At 40.8% G+C, this 23,416-nt stretch overlaps 1 protein-coding gene across 1 annotated transcript in view; it reads right to left on the minus strand.

Annotated features, from left to right (window-relative positions):
• Window positions 1-1,374: 1,374 nt before the first annotated feature.
• The window catches only part of LOC124272554 (neural-cadherin-like), a 72,020-nt gene continuing 49,978 nt past the window's right edge, over window positions 1,375-23,416 (minus strand). Inside the window, 16 exon segments of the mRNA XM_046707767.1 lie at window positions 1,375-5,149; window positions 5,657-5,768; window positions 5,903-6,034; window positions 6,881-7,122; window positions 9,511-9,540; window positions 9,542-9,701; window positions 10,182-10,467; window positions 10,844-11,022; window positions 13,241-13,439; window positions 14,284-14,514; window positions 16,295-16,667; window positions 17,671-17,939; window positions 19,020-19,267; window positions 20,336-20,517; window positions 22,632-22,746; window positions 23,048-23,269. Coding sequence (XP_046563723.1) covers window positions 4,855-5,149; window positions 5,657-5,768; window positions 5,903-6,034; window positions 6,881-7,122; window positions 9,511-9,540; window positions 9,542-9,701; window positions 10,182-10,467; window positions 10,844-11,022; window positions 13,241-13,439; window positions 14,284-14,514; window positions 16,295-16,667; window positions 17,671-17,939; window positions 19,020-19,267; window positions 20,336-20,517; window positions 22,632-22,746; window positions 23,048-23,269 — 3,275 coding nt within the window. The 3' untranslated portion in view covers window positions 1,375-4,854.

Raw genomic sequence — 23,416 nt, forward strand, 5'->3', positions numbered from 1 at the left:
TTAAAGAATGTATTATAATTTACTTCACCAGCCTTCTTCAAATTATGAAATATTCCCATAAGTATTTTCTTACTTGTAGGAGCACATTATTTACATGTATGTTGTTTTTATTAAAAGAAAAGTATATTCTTGAATATGATTCCCGAATGTAATTCATCATATACCTTAGGTGGCAACACTTAACTGAAAGGTGCAGATGGGCAGCATAGGAGTAAGGCTTGTTGTGCCGAAGTTCTGGATTCCATTCTGCGTATGAGTACAATGATATTGCCGGTTATGGTGTCCTCCATCGATGATGTGAATATTTGTATAAATGGTGTAAAAGTAAATCTGAGAGTATATTTTATTAACTATTTTTTTATGCGGTGAAAAGTAGAAACTTAAATCCACAAAATATATTTTGGTTCTCAATGGAGCATTTGTTTTAAGACCGAGCAAATGGTGATCAGAAACCCCAGGCTAATTGTTCGATCATCATTCTAGAAGTTGGAGAGTCAAAAATGAAGCATACAACTCTATGGATGACAACTTCTTGTTTATTGCATAGAACAATGTTTTGATGTAGATTCCGACACCGTTATCAGCTTGAGTGAGTGAGGTGGTTTTACGCTGCTTTCAGGTCAATACTTCATAACCAAGAAAGTCATGCATTCCACTAGAGGAGGTCATGTTAAACACCTAATGTCATAATGATCGTACATTGTCATCACTGTAGATGAATCGGTTTCAGCAGATATGCATTATTCTCTAGAGTTGAGACTTCGAGTTAATTAGTAATACTGTGTACTAATTACAGTAGTACAGGCTTTTTGACAACCCTGTTCCTTGAATGTTATGTTTCGCTGATGTGAATTTACTCGTGTATACCAGTATGAGCCATGTTGAGTCTTTTTCACAGTATGAAAGCGAGTGGTAGTGGCTAACATGTCCTTAGACCTAAATACCCGTGAAGATCCGGGTTAGAATTGAACTTCAGTAACCCATGCTTATCGTAAGAGGCAACTCGCGGAATCGGGTGGTCAGACTCACTGACTTGGTTGACACATCATTGTATCCCAATTGTGTAGATCAATGCTCATACTGTTGATCACTGGATTGTCTGGTCTAGACTTGATTATTTACAGACCACTGCCATATAGGTGGAATATTGCTGTGTGTGGCGTAAAACTAAACTCAATCACTTCTTAGACCTAATTTTGGACTGGTATCTTTATGATGTATCAATGGCAAATGGACAATGTCTTTTGGTCTTTCTTTGGTCGACTATCATCACAGGCAGCTGAACAATGTCTTCAGATCTTTCTTTGGTCTACTCTCACCTCTTGTTTGATCTACTCTCACCTCTTGTTTGATAGAGAAAACAAACAAATGACATATTAATTGATCCTCATTTTTATTCAAAATTGAAAAAAAATGATGACTTAATGAATGTATGATCCTGACTGACCTGTGTGAGGTCAAATGATCATGCTTTCACAACCAACAATTGTTATGTGTCACGATGTTTTATCATACAAAATAGTCATTTAAGAATATTAAATATTGATATTGGGGACTAAACACTGACCCTTTCAAACCATGGTCAGACAGGTCCAGAATTAATTATGAAAAGTGATTTATTCCTTAATGATGCTTTAGACACTATAGATGTGTCCTCGGGTGATGCTGACCATCACGATGAGTGCTGTCCATGGTTTGAGATGGGTCATGCATGGCCTGGGCTAGCGTGACCAGGGTGTTAGTCTGGCCATTGTTGGCACCTTACTGCAGCACCGTCAGCTGATATGTTTCACGTCGTCATAGCAACTGCCACTAAATTCAGATCGGCAGCTGATACAGCGAGATGGTGCCAAGATACTGTCACACAAGTTTTTCACAAGGATATTAAACCAAATTTCAAAAGACTAACACAGGTCAACTGAAAGATAATCTTGCTTAATTGTATTTACAAGTCTTTACATCTTAAAAACTTTCCAACTTAAGTTCAAAAGAATGAATTTTTTCAAGAATAACTACATTGGGAAATATCCATTTAAAAATATATTTTCATGGAAAGTTTGTGATTATTTAGGAGGTAACCCTGCTTCGTAAAGGATGGAAGTGACATCCTGGCAACTGTCTCGCTGACCCTTGTCGCAATAGATTAACCGTGCCAATATCACAGAGACATATCATGATGTAGGTCATGACACTTATTTGCTTGTCATCACTACCAATAGAAGCCTGTAGGTATGTACATTATAATTACACATCTCCGATAGTTACCATAACGTCTACAATGAGGTGCAATTAAGGTTAATCTGATCTATAATCACAGAAATAACAAACAACTACATATGGAGCGACGAGGGTGCTGATGATCCACAACATTGTCAAGGAAACTGAATGGTTTTTAACAGTTGTCATGGCAACAGAATGCAACCTCATTTGTAAGGAACCTTGTGAAATCTGTTCACAAGTGTTTTGTCACAACGTTGTCATGGGAAACCACTCAGAAACCTTGGCAGTTGTCATGGAAACCACTCCCCTGATGTCTAGACAGATTTCTACAATAACATGACTGTTGGTTTGATCAGAAATGGACACAATCATTCAAATGAAGTGAAATCAACAGTACTCAAATCCTTTCACTCAGATTAATGTCACACATAATTAAGGTGAGATGAAATTATGTTATTTGATTAAATATGAATGAACATGTCAAATCATAGTTATATGGATGAAGCAAATGTAGACAGATTTGTTCCCAATGACAGGTGGATGTTCCCTAACTACGTGGACAGTTTCAGAACGTCACAAGGGCCATCGTCATGGTAACCAGTGCCAACATGGCCTATGAAGTCGTTACACATACTGTCCTGTTCTATTGAGTCGAGAATGGAAAACAGTTGAAGATGATGAGCACGATTCTGAAGCATTCAACTGATGTACTCGGGTAAATGTTCACTGCAACAAAGCTAAATGTAACTTGATTGGCTGACAGCTGAAGAGGGACACTCGATGTTGCGCTCATAATGAAAACAACATTTTGACACCACCTAAGATTTCACTTCAACAAACATCAGTATAACTGCTTCAACATTTAACATGTTTTTCGTCAGATTGTACTTATTAATTCTACATCCACAAAGAACAAGTAGACAGATTCACAAATTGTACCAACATAGGGACAGAACCAGAGCCACAGTGAAACAAGTGAACACTTGACAACTGGGCTAAATCACTGTCCCTTACAATACAACAGCATCACTGAACAACATCAGCCCTCTCCAAGCCTGCCTTATTTGCCTTGGTCCTCTGCTTTGATAAATGATAGCCCAGCCTATGTTTGTGGATGAAGCCTCTCTGGACTGAGCTGTCTACATTTGCTTCCCTTGGATGAACAATGAGGATAACTATATACAAAAATCAAGTATGATGCTAGTTCAATGTTCCCTAGAGGGGAGTTTCTGTACACCACAGGTAGTAGATACAATAATTAATGGAATCCTCTAGGCTATGGATCCTAAACTGTTTTCTTTGTACACAACAAGAGAAGGTTACACATATAAAACATGAATCACAAATCGATAGGGGTTTGTATAGTAGGGAATGTTTGTAGTGTTCTAGAAAAATACATTTTATGAACATAAATGGAAATGATGAGAACCAATTTCTGTAGGTTTTGAAAATGAATTTGAACATTTTGGAAGATTGTCAAAATTGAGCTGAAATGAATGACCAAAGCAAAAGCTGGGATGAGAAGTCCTGTGCTACTTACACTAAACATTATGCAAGCTAATTTCTGATTGGTCAAAGAAGGAGGTAATAACTGCTGACTTCTGATTGGTCAGGAAAGCAGGTTATACCTGCTGACTTCTGACTGGTCAGGAAGGCAGTCAAACCTGGTGTTTTCTGATATTTTGGAAAGTGAGTTATACCAACCTCTCATCTGAATGATAGGCATACTTTCCTGGAAAGAAAGAAGTATTTCCAAAATTCTGGTTACAGAAATCAGCTTGTTCTATAAAGTATATTATGTACATAGAGGACAATAATGCACATAGCAACTGTATATATATTATCCCAGTTTAGATCAAATCGAGCATAACCTGCAAACACTACCCACTATACACCTTCCGCCTTTTTTATTAAGTTGTTTCCAAGTACTCTAAAATCTAGACTGAGACAAATAAAAAGTCACTGGACACACACTCTGCAACAAGAAGTGACAGCGTCAATGGTGGCTCACACCATGACCAGCTAGGCTGGATGTCGAAGATATATATATTACACCACAAATACAAAAATATAAAGCATTTTTCAAGGATAAATTCCCTCAGAAAGCAACAATAGAGACTACAGACAATACCTGATGTGTTATTGGTAAAAAGCTGGTATCAAAAGCTAAAATGATGATCTCATCTGCTTCAAGATTTGTATTGGACTGTGGATTATATTCACAGCTGAAACGAGTGTTATCCTGCACCTGTGTCAAAAACTGGTTATATGTTTTTAAAAGCAAAACATTCAATAGGAACAGCATTCAATAGCTAAAGGCTTGCAAAATTAATAGGCATGGCATATGATGATATTCTGCGATGTAAGGCCACCTAAGTCTTGGAAGAGTGTGCCCAGATTTTGTTGCAATTTTAAAATCCATTCGTCACGAAACTTCATGCGTCACTCTAATCAAACGGCGAAGTCTTCCCCAGATGGAATTAATGCACTGTTCGTCAATAATATTGTTCCATTATAAGCAACCTGGGTGAACAGTCTCCACCAAAAGTCATTAATTAGATGTGATTCCATGTTTCCAGCATAGGGTACAGTGCCCTGAGGGTATTCTCAAGCGTCGTCACACACATCCACATTTTATACATCCTCCTCTCCAGGCTCCATGCCTGCTCCGTACATGTCTGCCAGTTTGGCAAACTTGGGACCCCAGTCATTGAGGTAATCATAGTCTTGTTCACTGATACTGGAGGATGTGTTGAGCGAGCTGAGGGATCCAGCATCACTCCCTTCACCCTCGTACACAAACTCTCGCACTGCATCGTGAGGCGGTGCATTATCATCGTCATCTGCGTCTACTAATCTGTCATCGATGAAGTTGCCAACATCTGGAGACTCCCCAGGAGCATCTGAAACATATGCAGCAATTGTTTCTCTATTGTATGTACATATATATGCATTATCTGGCTGTACATCGCAGAGCTTCGCTGGAAGCAGATAGTTCAATGCTGGAGTTGGTTATTTCAACAATGGTCTGAGCCATGTAATCAAGAGGTCGATAGCATGAGCATAGCTTCAGTTGTAAGCAGATGATGGAACACAATCAGCTGGGTGATACACTGATCCTGATTAGTAAACTCTGAAGATAAGCATATGGAACTTGGGATCTATTCAGTTGTAGAATCCCCCGTCACAGCAATACCACACCGTGGCAACGGACATATATGATTGTGAATACCCAAATATCCCCTATGAATAACAAAATGACAGACCAGTTCATTGTGCCTGATCATCATGGCGTAAAGATAGCATGTGACCTGCTAAATAATCACTAAAAGTTGTTGTTTCGTAAAAAAACCCAACACTTTCATGCTTTTGTCTATTCGGTATCACCACCAAAAACTGCAGCAGCATGTTGAAGTAGCAAGGGCAGACAACTCACTTCTCCTGGGCATTTCCCTCCGTGGCATGGTGTCCAGTGGGGGCTTGTGGAGAGATTCTGCATCCGGGCTTACGGAGTCGGTGGATGTCATAAGCATCATGGTCTTCCTCTCCTGAAAGTAAGACCTAAGGTCATAAACACAGAACAGAACTCAAAGACATAGATCACAACTCAAAGATGAGAGAACTGGTTTGAGGGGAGAGTGAACTTCAATATGTCAGCTGTAAGTGCTGTAAGCCCTCGTACCTGCTCCCTCTTCATCGTAGTTGATGACATTTTCACGGATATCGTCTTCTGGATCCACCTCAAGAATGTACTTGTCATCTGGGCTAGGGCGCCGTCCACACTTCACCAACAGAATGATTGCAACTGCCAACACTGAAACCATAAAAAGTACCATATTGAGAGACTTTACAGAACTGAGAAGCTGGATTAATATCATTATGGATAACAAGTTCTTTATTACAAGTGTTTCAGGGCTTATTCTGGTCCCTTCATCTGGTGCATGATCAATGATAAAGACACTCCTTCATTATGAGGAACTAAATACAGCTGAGTAAGGCCATGTTATTCCTTAATGAAACAACAAGAGTGAATGACTGGGTGAGTGAGTTTAGCTTCATGCTGCCTTTAGCAACATTCCAGCTGTATCATGGATTGGTTGGTTGGTGTGTGCTTTAAAGCCACACTCAGCAACATTCAAGCTATATGGGGGTGATCTGTAAATAATCAAGTCTGGAGCAGACAACCCAATAATCAACAGCATGAGCATCAATCCATGCAATTGTGATATGATGACGTGTCAACCAAGTCAGCAAGCCTGACCACCCGTTCCCGTTGGTTGCCTCTTACAACAAGCATGGGTTACCGAGGACCTATTCTAACCCGGATCTTCACGGGTCCCAGCATCACGGAGGGGCCACAACAAAATATATATCATCAGATGTCTTGGTGAGATGAGACACAAATCCCAGCAGTGAATAATAATACAGCTGTCACAAGGTGGCCTGTAAGTTGAGTTAGGGTTGGGCAAACAAGTGGCAGGCTACAGAAGACTTGTAACATCAGGTATGTTGATACACAGCCAGCACTGTCACATATTTTGGCCATTCCAATTTGTCAATCAGCAAGCAAAGGCACATGTCCTATTTACAACTACTTTCTAATAAGGACTTCATCAAGATATTTTGCCAATTGTTTCATTTCCAATAAACTGTCACTCACCAAGCAGCACAAAGATGGAAACAATAATGGCGACAATGGCACCAGTGGTGATTCCTGCAAGTAGTCCTGCAGGTTGCCTCTGCTCACAGAACTCCCCAGTCCAGTCCCTGGAACACCTGCACACATAGTTCTTCTCCTCGGTCAAGTCTTCCTCACAGGTGGCATCGTCGAAACATCGGTGATCAGCGCAGTAGTTGATGCGTTGGCAGCTGCCATCTATCTCCTCGAAGTGTTCGGGGCATCTGTGGAAATAAAATGCAGATTTACTTGGATGTACATGTTCATGTAAGTAACATAACCCGTGTGATGTTACCGAGTTCCATACATACACTGCTATAGCATGACATGCAACAGCTACGATTAATATAGTCTCATGGCATCAGATACAAGGTTATACCACAAGCTACAATACAATACGTAGTACTGTATATCGTTGTCTATAAAGTGACCCAAATGTAACACTGCCCCCTTGTAAAACCTCTAAAATCAATGCCAATTTATATATCCTGTCTATGATTAGTGTGAATGAAGCACATTACATATACCATACAATCCCTACATTTCCAAGAACAAAATGTTTCTCTTCTGTTGTATCTTTTATATGATGTTTGGTCGCCGAGAACTCTAGCACAAGGTGCCGCTTTGTGTGTCAACATGATGCAAAACAAGCTACAGTATTAATGCTGAATTAAGTTAGAAAAGGGAGCCTATTTTCTGCAATTCAGTGACCAGTTAACTATGTGTTAGTTTACCAAGCCTAATTTTGTTGAGCATGAGCTTGGTTTTTCAATAATCTCTGATATGTTTCTTTTCCAACTCTTGTTAATACATGCATAAACAAAGGGAATCGCTTTCAGGTTTACCGGTTGGGTACCATGTGCAACTGATCAGGAACATCCTACAGTAAGTAGAAGTAATTTCATTATAGGTTACATTTTTTTCTACTTCATAGTATATTTCAATCCAACCATACAGTTATGAAGTTATTTATGCAAACAATAATAACAAAGCAATGATTTGAATGAAATATATATCCAAATGTATACTATGGATAAAATATCCTTTCTACTTGTCCTGACTCATACTAATTATATACAAGTTGTATCAGTTTGTGATCATACTGCTCATGCTTACTGCTGGCCCTCCATCGACGGAGATGGACTTTTTTCACCTAGTCAGCTGGCTTGGCAATCGAGATGAGGCGAATTTAAAACTTTATTTGCACAGAATGTATATCATGAACAAGGAATTCAGATACAATTGGTGTTCACATACAAATACAGGTATTCCGCGAGATAATGCGAAGTTTTGCAACTAAAAAACCTCAGTGGTGGGCTGGCTAGCAGACGCCGGGCTGACATCACTAGTGCAACCTGAAAGTGATACAGCTGGATAAAAAATGTGGGATCTTTGACTTCGTGGATAAGGCGACTCCCCTTTCAAACTCCTTTAATTCTAGGAATGAACAACTTACCTTATACACAGCAATATGCAGTGATGCATGAGCTTCACATATTGTGGGGAATCGAACATGGTCTTCCACGTTACGAGCAAACACTTTAACCACTAGACTACCCCACCACCCCACAGTCTGTTTGAAAGGTGGGATGTTTTGAGGTCTATTTGAAAGGTGGGACATTATGGCATATGTTTGAAAGGTTGGATGTTTCTAAGTCTGTTTGAAAGATGGGACATATATGCGTCTGTTTGAAAGGTATTGACAACTGTTTTAAAGATGGGACGTTTTGTTTTATTTACATTTATAATTCATTCTGTTCCTGTTCCTGATCTTTAAGATCCATGTGGGCTTACGAGCATCATAAGTGGGTTGTAAAGGATTCTACAACTAGAGTGAGTGAGTTTTAGTTTTACTCCACTTTTAGCAATATTCCTGCAATGTCACAGAGGGGGACACCATTGTACCCATGTGGGGATTGAACCAGGGTCTTCGGCGTGACGACTTAACACTTTAGCCAGTAGGCTACCCCACCGCCCCTTCTACAACCAGAACAATCTCGTATCACTCACACCAATAGTAAAGTGGCCTACACGCACATTAGAACTTGTATAATCCTAATCACCGTGGTAACTACACATTAAAACACTTCCTTTTTCCTTATCTGCATAGACCCATTCTCCTGAATAAGGTAACAAGATTGTGATTAGACAGATAGAGACTTTAACAAGCCCACAATGGTTTATATCTTAGTTGTAACATAATGGTCAATAATTAGTTTCTAATTTAAAAAATATATATATAAGGCTTCATTTTAGATGTTTTAAGAACATGACAAGTGTGCAGAGTGAGTTAAGAGTGTGAATACGATTTCATGATGCTTTTAGCAACAGTCCAACAAATATCATGGTGGGAGACACTGGAAATGGGCATGATATACTGTGAATCAAACCAGGGTCTTTGGGGTGACAAGTGAATGTTGAAACCACTAGGCCACCCCACCACCCCTAGTTTTAAAGAAAGACGTTTCAATGCTCTTCATGAATTTTTGCTTACATTGTGGTGATTTGCATGAAAGTCTGCACTGAGTTGTACAACAAACTGTGCTTCATCAGTTTGAAACAAATAAGAAATTAAAATAAAGAAATTATCCCCAAATGACAATTCTGCCTACCTGCACTCATAGATCCCCCCAGAGGGGGTAACAGACTCTGTCCGGGGGGCAGGTTACGCCGGCACAGTCGTTTCGTACACAGCCGTCCGTCACATGGCTGACCTTCTGAATCTCAGCAGCCTTGCTCAGTGCCTGTTCTGACACTTCCATAGGGAACCACTCGTTGTTGAGGCGGATATCTTGCAGGCAGGCTGGAATTAAAGGCCATATGGTTCACAATCTACTTCAAGCTTTTTACCTTCAATCTAGAGTGAGTGTGAGTGAATGAATATGGAGTTACACCACTTTTAGCAATATTCCAGCAAGATCATAGTGGGGACACCAGAAATGGCTTCACACATGGGGAACCGAACCCAGGTCTTCGGCATGACGAGCGAACGCTTTAACCACAAGGTGTTTACCAGTCTCAGATGTTTACCAGTTTGGTGAAACCCACAAGCATGAGTAAAACAGTGGTAAAAGACCTAGAAACATACAGTAACAGTGACCTGTAAATAGTAGTGCATTGACGACACGTCGTCCTTACAATCAGAAGAATATTCTTTAGGTCTAAATCCTGAAATTTACATCTTGTAGTAATCAGCCTTAAAACTTTAATCACACAAATAGTCATAGGTTTGAATAAACTGTCAAGCCAAATTCCACATATGGTGATGAAAAAAAAGACCTACTGTCTTGCAGATCGGATGCCAGGACAGGAAGGCTGTTGGTGAATGACACGATGGCGCCAGCAAACATCATGTTGTGCATGTGGAGTTCCTGCTTGTCGTCAGGGAAGCCATATGTGAAGTTATAGTTGGCACCTTCCATGTTGTCCATCTTCAGGACAAACTCGCGGCCATTACGCTCCACTTGGGCGGTATGCCACTGACCGTTACTCACAACGCGTCTGGACAACTCCAGGTTACGAATACCATTGCCCAGGTTGTAGGTCAAGGTCAGTATTCCATCCACGATCTGTAAAAATTGCATGTTTACACATATACGCAACACGATAGAGCCCACTTGCACAAAGCAATCTTTGCATTTACACCTATTCTGGATACAAAAAGCCAAATACACCTAGGACCAAAACATTAATATGTTAAGGTAAACGGCAGTTCCATTCTGATTAAGTGATGTAACATGAAGTTGACTATTAATAAGTGGTTTGGGACGAGATCATCCAGTTGGTGCCCTCCTAAACTGAGGAAGATAATGAGTATCCCCACCTGAACTATGTTGTCACCTCTTGTGAGCAGCTCATGAGGCTCCATGAATTGCTTCGAATGAGCTGTTACTATGGTCAGTGAAAATAGTTAGATTCATTGTTATTGTATGCAGACTGATGTACCTGCAATGTGGTGGTCATGCTTCCGGAAGAAGTGGAAATGGTCCAGAGAACTCCATCTCGGTCTCGAGTCCGGAACAGAATTTGCATCTTCATCACTCGAGAACTCACATTATTGAAGAACTGGTCTTTGAGTCGGTACTGTATAAAACTGTCCTTCCCTAAATCTTTTGTTGTTGCCACTGTGAAAGAAGATTTAGATTATGTAGTTGGATCATGTAAGTCTTAAAGCACACTCAATTCCACTAAATTGTATCCAGACTGACAGATGCTTGTGCCCACCACACCCCTTCATCTAGCACTGGAGTCCTGTAAATCCCATCTCCCTCTGAAGCCCTGTATATCCCGTCTCCCTCTGAAGCCCTGTATATCCCATCTCCCTCTGAAGCCCTGTATATCCCATCTCCCTCTGAAGCCCTGTATATCCCATCTCCCTCTGAAGCCCTGTATATCCCTTCTCCCACTGGAGCCCTGTATATCCCCTTTCCCAGTGGAGCCTGTATATCCCTTTTCCCACTGGAGCCTGTAGATCCCTTCTCCCACTGAAGCCCTGTATATCCCTTCTCCCACTGGAGCCCTGTATATCCCCTTTCCCAGTGGAGCCTGTATATCCCTTTTCCCACTGGAGCCTGTAGATCCCTTCTCCCACTGAAGCCCTGTATATCCCTTCTCCCACTGGAGCCCTGTATATCCCTTCTCCCACTGAAGCCCTGTATATCCCTTCTCCTACTGGAGCCCTGTATATCCCTTCTCCCACTGGAGCCCTGTATATCCCTTCTCCCACTGGAGCCCTGTATATCCCTTCTCCCTCTGGAGCCCTGTATATCCCATCATACACTGGAGCCCTGTATATCCCATCTCCCACTGGAGCCCTGTATATCCCTTCTCCCACTGGAGCCCTGTATATCCCTTCTCCGACTGGAGCCCTGTATATCCCTTCTCCCACTGGAGCCCTGTATATCCCTTCTCCCACTGGAGCCCTGTATATCCCTTCTCCCTCTGGAGCCCTGTATATCCCTTCTCCCACTGGAGCCCTGTATATCCCTTCTCCCTCTGGAGCCCTGTATATCCCATCATACACTGGAGCCCTGTATATCCTATCTGCCACTGGAGCCCTGTATATCCCTTCTCCAACTGGAGCCCTGTATATCCCTTCTCCCACTGGAGCCCTGTATATCCCATCATACACTGGAGCCCTGTATATCCCATCATACACTGGAGCCTGGTATATCCCTTCTCCCACTGAAGCCCTGTATATCCCTTCTCCGACTTGAGAACTGTATATCCCATGATACACTGGTGTCCTGTATATTAGCGGTGGTCCGATTACTTTAAATAATCTATGATTGGTCACAATGATTAAGTGACCAAGCAATCGATCATGTTTTCTCATAATCTAACACAAACAATTTTGGAACACTTGTCTGCATTGACAATATTTTCCAAGGTTAGTTTTGTCTATTACATTTCATAAGCACTGTGAGATCGATCCATGTCATGATTGAATTTATCTTAAAGAGTCCAGGAAAGTAATGTCCCTAATATACTAGTCATCCTTTAAAGATGTAAAATTTGCAAAATGCATTGTGTGCAATTTGAACCCCCCTCGAAAGAACTACATGTTTTTTCTTTATTTTGGGTGCATTAACAAACATAAACAGGAAAATTTGATAACTGATGCTAACCAATTATTGTCGATGATTGATCGGTTGTAATTAATCAATTATCAATTAGGAGATTTTAACCAGTTCCCAACACTACTGTATATCCCATCTCTCACTGGAGCCCTGTATATCCAATCATACACTGGAGCCCTGTATATCCCATCATACACTGGAGCCCTGTATATCCCTTCTCCCTCTGGAGCCCTGTATATCCCATCATACACTGGAGCCCTGTATATCCCATCATACACTGGAGCCCTGTATATCCCATCTCTCACTGGAGCCCTGTATATCCCATCATACACTGGAGCCCTGTATATCCCATCATACACTGGAGCCCTGTATATCCCATCATACACTGGAGCCCTGTATATCCCTTCTCCGACTGGAGCCCTGTATATCCCATCATACACTGGAGCCCTGTATATCCCATCTCCGACTGGAGCCCTGTATATCCCATCATACACTGGAGCCCTGTATATCCCTTCTCCGACTGGAGCCCTGTATATCCCATCATACACTGGAGCCCTGTATATCCCATCATACACTGGAGCCCTGTATATCCCATCATACACTGGAGCCAAAGAGATCCATCCCACATATGCATGTCACATTGCTGCCTCATATATTCTAACACTGTTGCCCCATACATCTCATCTCACACCTGTCTGGCATACACCTGGTGCTGCTATAACCTGGTTTATATATACAAGCTCAATCCTGCCGGAGACTGTACCTGTCTCACACTTGTTTCCGAACCAGCCTGGCTTGCAGATGCAGATGGTGGTATCGGGCTGCCAGGTGGACTCGCAGATGCCGTTGTCACCACACTTGGGGCCATTGATGCTGTTTTCGTCACAGATGACATCTTCCCGTCGGCATGTGTTTTCCCCTGCTGGGTATCCCGGGTTCCCTGGCACTGTCAGATCATACAGCTGCAACAAGTGAGTGAGTGAGTGGGGTTTAATGGCTCCTTAACAGTGGTCCAGTATTACAACAGCATGTCAACTGAACGAGCAAGGAAAGCCTGAAGTGAGGCAGGACACTTACTACTTGGTGAAACCAAAGAGGACAAGCATCAATACACCCTGTCCCACCCAAGAAATACAATTGGTGTGAAGAAAGTGGATATTATATGAGTGCCCATGTCATACTATGTTTACGACAAGAGTGCCTAAATGTTGGTATTTTCCGAGCGAGAGCGAGGGATATACCGATATATCGGCACGAGTGTCGTAAACATAGTATGATATAGGCACGAATATAATATTCTGTTTATTACCAAAGTCGTCAAATTGAGGAAAATACAACCAAATCTACTTTCAAACACAGGCTGGCTACCCGCCGCCGCCGCATGTAGAATGCAACGTCACAGAAGAAACGTGACGTCATGGCCTTGTTCATGATGTCACGTCACCATGACAAAGTGATATTTTGCCCTTGGGCATCATATGAAAAATATGAACCCCGATATGTTCGCCCTCGTAGGTAATAAAAGAATTTAATACCCATGGTTGCATGGTTTGCTCAAAGTATGCAACTCTGCACAGCAGATTGGCGATTACAGATAAAGGATCAGGGGTGACGAAAATCCAGATACTTTCTAGTCCGACATGAGGTTCAGGCAGTCAGTAGTCAAACTGGCCATCAAAATGTTTAAACACTCATAATTGAGCACCTATTAGAAACAGATATATTGTTACCACTTTTGGGCCGTGCAAGGTCCTCCAACATCATCGACTTCTGCAATATTTAAGAAACACATTATGGGAAACTCACTATGCTGTTGTGCATCAGGTTCTTGACACATCCATTAAACTTGGTGGGCATTATTCCAGTGGGTTTATTAGGGGTGGAGTACCGGCCTCCTAGCTGTAGCAGTGTGTTCACATTCAGGTAAATATTTTCTCCTGGGGTGGTACCAGCTGCACGACACATCTTATCATCTTCGACTGAACCTCCGGGGCCCAATGTGGCTCGTTCACAGTGGTCAACGATCATCTCAACATCCTGAAAAGTTACAACAGGCATGTAAATTAGAAGTATAACCTAACTTAACAGAAACTGATGAAAAACATAAGATACATAAAAAATTAAGGAAGAGAGTTTTTATGGACGTCAACTTTGTTATTATGAGGAACACAATGTTTTGGAGTATATCCTTACTCCTTCATGAGGTGAATAGAGTATATCCTTACTCCTCCATCAGATAAATAGAGTATATCCTTACTCTTTCATCAGGAGAATAGAGTACAGTCGAACACCGTTGTTTCGATATTTACGGGACCAGGAAAAAATATTGACGTATCCGAATATTGACACATCCGAGTTGGGCATATCATCACAATACCAACATGAAAGAAATGAAAGAAAACAAATGAAAACAGTAGATTGCATGTCTATTATTTATTTGTCCTCACAGAGATCACAAATACACATGGTAATCTCGTCATAGTGTCCATTTTGAAATATACAAAAGTTGGATTTACTCCACAAACGAAGTGAAGAAATCAGACAGTTTTAGCTCCACAACACAATAGCGTTCAATTGAGTTCAAAGGGTTCAAATAATGATAAATAATGAAGGATTTTGCCGGGACCGAGAAATTACATCGAGACAACCGAGATATCGAGTTATCCGAGTTCCTTACTCCTTCATCAGGTGAATAGAGTATATCCTTACACCTTCATCAGGTGAATAGAGTATATCCTTACACCTTCATCAGGTGAATAGAGTATATCCTTACTCCTTCATCAGGTGAATAGAGTATATCCTTACTCCTTCATCAGGTGAATAGAGTATATCCTTACACCTTCATCAGGTGAATAGAGTATATCCTTACTCCTTCATCAGGTGAATAGAGTATATCCTTACTCCTTCATCAGGTGAATAGAGTATATCCTTACTCCTTCATCAGGTGAATAGAGTATATCCTTACTCCTTCATCAGGTGAATAGAGTATATCCTTACACCTTCATCAGGTGAATAGAGTATATCCTTACACCTTCATCAGGTGAATAGAGTATATCCTTACTCCTTCATCAGGTGAATAGAGTATATCCTTACTCCTTCATCAGGTGAATAGAGTATATCCTTACTCCTTCATCAGGTGAATAGAGTATATCCTTACTCCTTCATCAGGTGAATAGAGTATATCCTTACTCCTTCATCAGGTGAATAGAGTATATCCTTACTCCTTCATCAGGTGAATAGAGTATATCCTTACTCCTTCATCAGGTGAATAGAGTATATCCTTACTCCTTCATCAGGTGAATAGAGTATATCCTTACTCCTTCATCAGGTGAATAGAGTATATCCTTACACCTTCATCAGGTGAATAGAGTATATCCTTACTCCTTCATCAGGTGAATAGAGTATATCCTTACTCCTTCATCAGGTGAATAGAGTATATCCTTACTCCTTCATCAGGTGAATAGAGTATATCCTTACTCCTTCATCAGGTGAATAGAGTATATCCTTACTCCTTCATCAGGTGAATAGAGTATATCCTTACTCCTTCATCAGGTGAATAGAGTATATCCTTACACCTTCATTCACCTGATGAATACTCTGAAACATTGTGTTTCTCATAATAATGAAGTTGACATCCATAAAAACTCTCTTCCTTATGTGTATCACTTCTAAATGCCATTCAAGATGTCATAAAAAATTGCTTCATTCACACAAAATATTTCTTAATACACATCCATCTCTATTCTGTGAATGGTTTGCATATATTTATAAAACTGTAAAAACTTACACTACATGTGAAGAAGCAAGCAATACATACCCGTCCATTTCGGACAATGTCAATCCTGTGCCACTTCCCATCACTGAGTTTCTGCATCTTTGCAATACCGTGAGCATCTCGGCCATCCACATACACCTCCAGAGTTCCAGATCCATGGTCAATCCTCAGTCTCGGGTAGCCTCCACTCAGCTCCAGGGAGATGAAATCTGTTGGTTCATCAGAGCCAGGTGCAAAGTCATCCACAGGTCCATTGTACAAGATGAGTCCGTTCTCTTCCAGTGTGATGATGTAGAGGCTGGTGCGTCCGAACTCACACTGTTCCAGAGGGTCGTATAGGGCGTAGTTGCTGCCGTCGAAGGAGTGATGAGTTCCTTGACATCGGGGGCCATTAAAGCCAGGAGAGCATTTACACCTAGAAGAAAACATCAGTGAGTGAGTGAGTGAGTGGCCAGATCTACTCATTAGTAAGTGATGTCTTAATATCTATGCCATATGACTGGTTACCAAGGCAGAAGATTAAGCTTGCTTGACTTATTATTATTTCAGAGGTCAAAAACGTGTCAACAAGTAGACAAAGTCATCAATATCCCCCGCAATGGCAAAATACTCTTCATGATTATGTCTACGAGTTATGATTATGTCAAATATTTAGGTGTGTATATAGAAAAGTGGAAGGAGAGTATTGAAAGGTTTTAAAGTTCTGCTCCAGAAAATAACACAATCACCAATTTCAGTCAAAGTGAAACCTGTTGCCATGGAAACGCCAAAATATTCTATTCAGAATTCCAAAACTATCAAAAGGCACCAGTACACCACCAGATCTATCTATGTGTCAAGTTTGGTGAAGAAATAGTGAACGGTTTTAGAGTTCAGCTCCGGAAAAGAGCACAACCACCAATTTCAGTCTAAGTCGAAATTGTTGCCATGGAAACGCCAACAATATTTTATTCAAAATTCCAAAACTACCAAAAGGCACCAGTACACCACCAGATCTATCTATGTGTCAAGTTTGGGGAAGAAATAGGAAACAGTTTTAGAGTTCTGCTCCGGAAAAGAGCACTACCACAAATTTCAGTCTAAGTCGAAATTGTTGCCATGGAAACGCCAAAAATATTTTATTCAGAATTCCAAAACTACCAAAAGGCACCAGTACACCACCAGATCTATCTATGTGCCAAGTTTGGTGAAGAAATAGTGAACGGTTTTAGAGTTCTGCTCCGGAAAAGTCAAAAGTGCACGGACGGACGGACGGACGCGACGCACGCACGGACGGAGTCCATTTTAATACCCCCCGCAAAACGCGTTGCGGGGGATAATAAAAGGATGACAGACGATGTGCTCAAAGTGAACTATGAGTTTTATCTTTGCAATTAACTGAAACAAGCCATTCTATGCAGTAAATAGAATACACTTACGAAAGTTCTCCCCAGTCATCTTTATTGCAGGTGCCACCATTGTAGCAGTAGTCTGGCGTACAATCATCGATCGGGGGATAGAAGTCAGAGCGACATCCCTGAGTTGGTTGCACAAACATCTCTACTCCAACAAAGGAGGTGCCGTTGGTGTTGACCATGGCTGGTTGGCCGGTGACATTGAGGAAGTTATAGCAGCTTCCTTCAAATCTCTCCTCCTTACACTCATCGATGGGAACCTGGTCCACCTCAATATTCACAGCTTTCTGGAGCTGAAAACAAACTGACTTATAGTGTGTACATTTGTTATTTGTGACTTACTAATGCTGCTCTAAGCAATGTTTAGGGCGGTGGGGTAGACTGGTAGTTAAAGCGTTTGCTCGTCACTCTGAAAACCTGGATTTGATTCCTAACATGGGTACAATGTGTGACGCACATATGTGGTGTCCCCTGCCATGATATTGCTGGAATATTGCTAACAGCAGAGTTAAACCATACTCACTCACTCACTCACTCACTCACTCAGCAATATGTGACCTGTATGACAGTTGTCTATGAATAATGGAATCTTGACCAGACAAAATAGTGATTGACATCAAGAGCTTTGATCCCAGCAACTGGGATACAATGACTTGCATCGGGTAAGTCAGCATGCCTGACCCTCCCATCCCGTTAGTCACCTCATAAAACAAGCATGGGACTAACTTTAACCTGAATCTTCCTGGTTCACATGTGCATTATAACATCAACATCTAACTAACCAGCTATCATCAAGATCCTTCACTTGCAGGGATTTATCTGGGATTCAAGTAGTAAGTGAATTTGTCATACAAACATGGAAAAAATCGCCAACGCTCATATTTATTAAAAGTTATTTTCTTAATTTCAGATGGAAAGGAACATTCTACTCAATGGAAGAAAGGTATAGCATTTTCCAGTAGTCAAATTGACAAAAGTCATCACGAGTCATACCGTATATTACCGTAGATAAGCCGATCCCTGGCGCTGTATACGAGACAATTACACTTGGTAATCTTAAACCCTGCATCTAGGACAATGCGTAGCAAAAACAAATTAGAACTGAATAGGTAAACAATCTTGTCTAGTGATGTTTAATTGCAAAAGTCGTCTTCTCATGTTGGTTTGTTCACGTGAAACGATACTATGTTGTTTTCTTACCCCTTGAAAAAAAGTTTGATGAAAGTGTAACCCATAGATAAGCCGACTCCCTTCTACAGACTGCTATATTTGGTCCTCAAAATTCAGCTTATCTACGGGGTAATGTACGGTATTATTCAAATATTGGGATCAGAGCAGATCTCGATAAAGCCATGACTTTTTAAAATACTTACCGCATCCTTGTTTACTGCCAGAACCGCATTCATCTTGCTGGATGGGTAGTATGGAGAGCCATGAGCAGAGAATCGGACATCAGTGAATTCTCCATTGTTTTGAACGCTGAGAACATCTACATTCCCTTTGGGCACAGAAATCTTGTCAGCAATAAATTCCTGGAATAGGTCATACTTGCTTTTTTCATATTCACTGATGCCGCTATTGGGCTTTTTGGGTCTAGCCACGAAGTCTTCAGCTGTTATACCTGAAACAGACCAATAATGTTACCTATACAACTAGTAATATCACGAATCATGTGTACCTGTCATGAGTAAAAAATCAGGCAGCAATTAACACAACTGGTAAATGAAAAAAATAGACAAGAGTCATCAAAAGATGACATATCCCCCCGGCCCCCACATATTTGAAAGAACAAATCATCTGAAAGTTACTTAAAATCCAGCTTGACTATTTTTTAAAATAAGTCCGAATCGTTTCCATGGAAACTGAGAAAATAATAAATCACAAAAATCTGCAAACAGCAAAAGCACTACTTTGGGATCTGCCTCACATATCTGCCAAGTTTTGCTGAAAGATATTAAGAAGTTTTCCAGTTGTGCTCTGGAAACGAAGCCCACCCCTCCCTTTTGAGACTAAGTCTAAATCGTTTCCATGGGAACCAGGAAAAATAAATATGCCAAAAATCTGCAAATAGCAAAAGCCACCACTTTAGGTTCTGTTTGATATATCTACCAAGTTTTGCTGAAAACTATTGAACGGTTCTTGAGTTATGCTCCGGAAACGAAGCCCATCCTTCCCTTTTGGGACTAAGTCCGAATTGTTTACATGAAAACCGGGAAAAATAAATATGCCAAAATTCTGTAAATAGCAAAAAGGCACCACTTTGGCATCTGCCTCACATATCTGCCAAGTTTTGCTGAAAGATATTAAGAAGTTTTCCAGTTGTGCTCCGGAAACGAAACCCACCCCTCCCTTTTGGGACGAAGCGGGAAAATAAAAATGCCAAAAATCTGCAAATAGCAAATGGCACCACTTAAGGTTCTGTTTGATATATCTACCAAGTTTTGTTGAGTTATGCTCTGGAAACAAAATGATTACGGACGTACTAGGCGTCTACTATATCCCCCCGCATTACATGCCAGGGGGATAAAAAACACATCAGTCACCTAACCTTGGCTTTGGTGAAAACATTTTTAGTCTCAGTCCGCACATAGCTCCAAGAATGATCACTGCAATTCAAGCAGCATTCAATGACCTGAACCAATGACTTGGGAAAATTTCACTCAAAGTTCTGGCTAAAAAGATCTCTTACCTCGGAGACGTACTGATCCTGAGCTGAAAACAGCTTCTTCTGATATGTCTCGGACCATAATAGTTACAGTGCACTGTGCAGTTATCTTCCAGGTGACATCATACACATCCACAGTGAAAGAGTATGATACGTCGCTGGGGATGCCTTTAGCCATGGTGATCATACCAGTATTTGTATCCACCCTGAACAAAGTCGAAATGTGGGTATCATACTGGGTAGCTGGTCAACACTGTGGGATGCTATTACATTGGTTTGTAAACACAACGAATACACTGAGTAATATGAGTGAGTGAGTTTAGTTTTACGCCCCACTCAGCAATATTCCAGCTATATAGCGGCGGTCTGTAAATAATTGAGTCTGGACCAGGCAATCCAGTGATCAACAGCATGAGCATTGATCTGTGCAACTGGGAACTGATGACATGTGTCAATCAAGTCAGTGAGCCTGACCACCCGATCCCGTGAGTCGCCTCTTACGACAAGCATGGGTTACTGAAGGCCAAGATTCTAACCTGGACCTTCATGGGTACTGAGTTTCAAGAATGTCCTTTGATTACTTCTGATCCTGACTGTACCATATTTATTTGACTACTGCTGTCCACTAGCTCTTTAACATATTCATAACATCTCTATTGTCATTGTGTCACGGAATGACTGTAATAGTTTCAAAAAACGCATCTGTAAACAAAGTCATGCCAATGAAATGCCAACATGTCCTTCAGTGACACAGCAACAATACAAAGTCATCAATATCCCCGGCAATGGCAAAATACTCTTCATGATTATGTCTACGAGTTATGATTATGTCAAATATTTAGATGTGTATATAGAAAAGTGGAAGGAGAGTATTGAAAGGTTTTTAAAGTTCTGCTCCAGAAAGGAGCACCAGGGATAGAAATACTTTTTTTTCTAAGTGTGCCTTAGGGCACCAGGCAAATATTTTAGGTGTGCCTTTCAGAAATCAAGTGTGCCTACATGTTTTTGGAATAAAGGACAGTAGCAAGGATGATGATCTTTTGAAATCTATTGTCCGAAAACAACAAATGTAACCAGTTTTCTGTTATCACTGATATGTCTTCTGTTTAAGATGGCTTTCTTAAGCTTCATTTGTTCAGCGTTCTCAACACTTTTAATAGCTAAGAATTGTGGGACAGGTTCACTTTTTTCAATGTATCTAACATACACAATTTCCTCTTTAATAACTGAACTATCAGTACTCCCAACACTCTAAATGAAAAAAACAACAACCAGATTTCTTTACATCAACCATCATAATTCCGATGATTTCCTGGACGAGAAAGTCAATAAATGTTTTTGCTTGTTTGTCATTTGCATAAGAGTTTTCTTTGGTGATTAAATGACTAAAGGCGTGTTATGTCTCTAAAAAATTAGACGTGCCATAAGGGCACTGAGAAATTTTTTTATCCGTGCCATTTCAATATTTACCATGCCATGGTACGCTAATATATGGGGTATTTCGAACCCTGAGCACTATCACCAATTTCAGTCTATGTCAAACTTGTTGCCATGGAAATGCCAAAAATATTTTATTCAGAAATCCAAAACTACCAAAAAGGAACCAGTACACCACCAGACCAATCTATGTGTCAAGTTTGGTGAAGAAATAGTGAACGGTTTTAGAGTTCAGCTCCGGAAAAGAGCACAACCACCAATTTCAGTCTATGTCAAACTTGTTGCCATGGAAATGCCAAAAATATTTTATTCAGAAGTCCAAAACTACCAAAAAGGAACCAGTACACCACCAGACCAATCTATGTGTCAAGTTTGGTGAAGAAATAGTTAACGGTTTTAGAGTTCAGCTCCGGAAAAGAGCACAACCACCAATTTCAGGCTAAGTCAAACTTGTTGCCATGGAAATGCCAAAAAATATTTTATTCAGAATTCCAAAACTACCAAAAGGCACCAGTACACCACCAGATCTATCTATGTGCCAAGTTTGGTGAAGAAACAGGGAACAGTTTTAGAGTTCTGCCCCGGAAAAGAGCACTACCACTAATTTCAGTCTTAGTTGAATTTGTTGCCATGGAAATGCCAAAAATATTTTATTCAGAATTCCAAGAAGAAATAGTGAACGGTTTTAGAGTTCTGCTCCCGGAAAAGACAAATGTGCACGGACGGACGGACTCCATTTTAATAACCCCCGCAAAACGTGTTGCGGGGGATAAAAAGGGAGTAAGCGAGTATTCCTTAACGCTGCATCAGCAATTTTATAGCTTTTCTCAGTGAACAGCAAAAAGTTATCTAGTGTACATCACATGAACTGATTCCCACTTACGTGAAATATTTCTTCATGTACTCTGGTCCAGTGTAGGTGAAGGTCTTGTCAACCACATCCCAGTCATCCGGATCAGTGGCGTACACGTTACCGATTTCAAGAGGGCCAAACATTCCTGAAAACAGTCACCAATGAGCTTAGTTTAGACTTCTAATCTCTCCAATACAAACGGTAAATCTGATTAACATACATTGCTTAAGGGTTTTTATATGTGTCACAACACAATGTGGGACACTATAGAAACACAGCAGAGAACACTAGCAATTTGTCTTAATTTGCGGTCAAAGTATTACCCTGTAGCCTACCCTTGTAGAAACAGACATAGACATCAATATATCACAATATGAGACACTTTAAAAACACAACACACGGAAATTTGTTTTAAGTTGCGGTCAAAGTATTTCCCTGTAGCCTACCCTTGTAGTTGTAGACAAAGATATCCTTGTGGCCTGGGCCGTGCTTGTTATCGTTGAGATCCCCAATCTCTATGGTGAGTGTGTTGGTCCCAGTCTGAGCCTTAGGATTTCCTGAGCCCCTCATGTCCCACATCACAATGGGCATGTAGTAAAACTTCTGCTGTTCACGATCAAACACCTTCTTTGTGGACACTTCGGCATTGCCCTTATTGTTGTCACCAGCTGGAAAACAGAAGAAAAAGTATTACTGTTAAGTTTTAGACACAGAGTGGTACTTTGTACATAATTGGTGGCTATTGCTGACAAATTTAAAATGTACTAACAAATGTAATGTTGAACTGTTTGGTTGAGAGAATTAGGGGGCAAGAC

This window comes from Haliotis rubra, unplaced genomic scaffold (genome assembly GCF_003918875.1).
Source record: "Haliotis rubra isolate DU_JTF1 unplaced genomic scaffold, ASM391887v1 Scf103, whole genome shotgun sequence".
Taxonomy (NCBI): Eukaryota; Metazoa; Mollusca; class Gastropoda; order Lepetellida; family Haliotidae; genus Haliotis; species Haliotis rubra.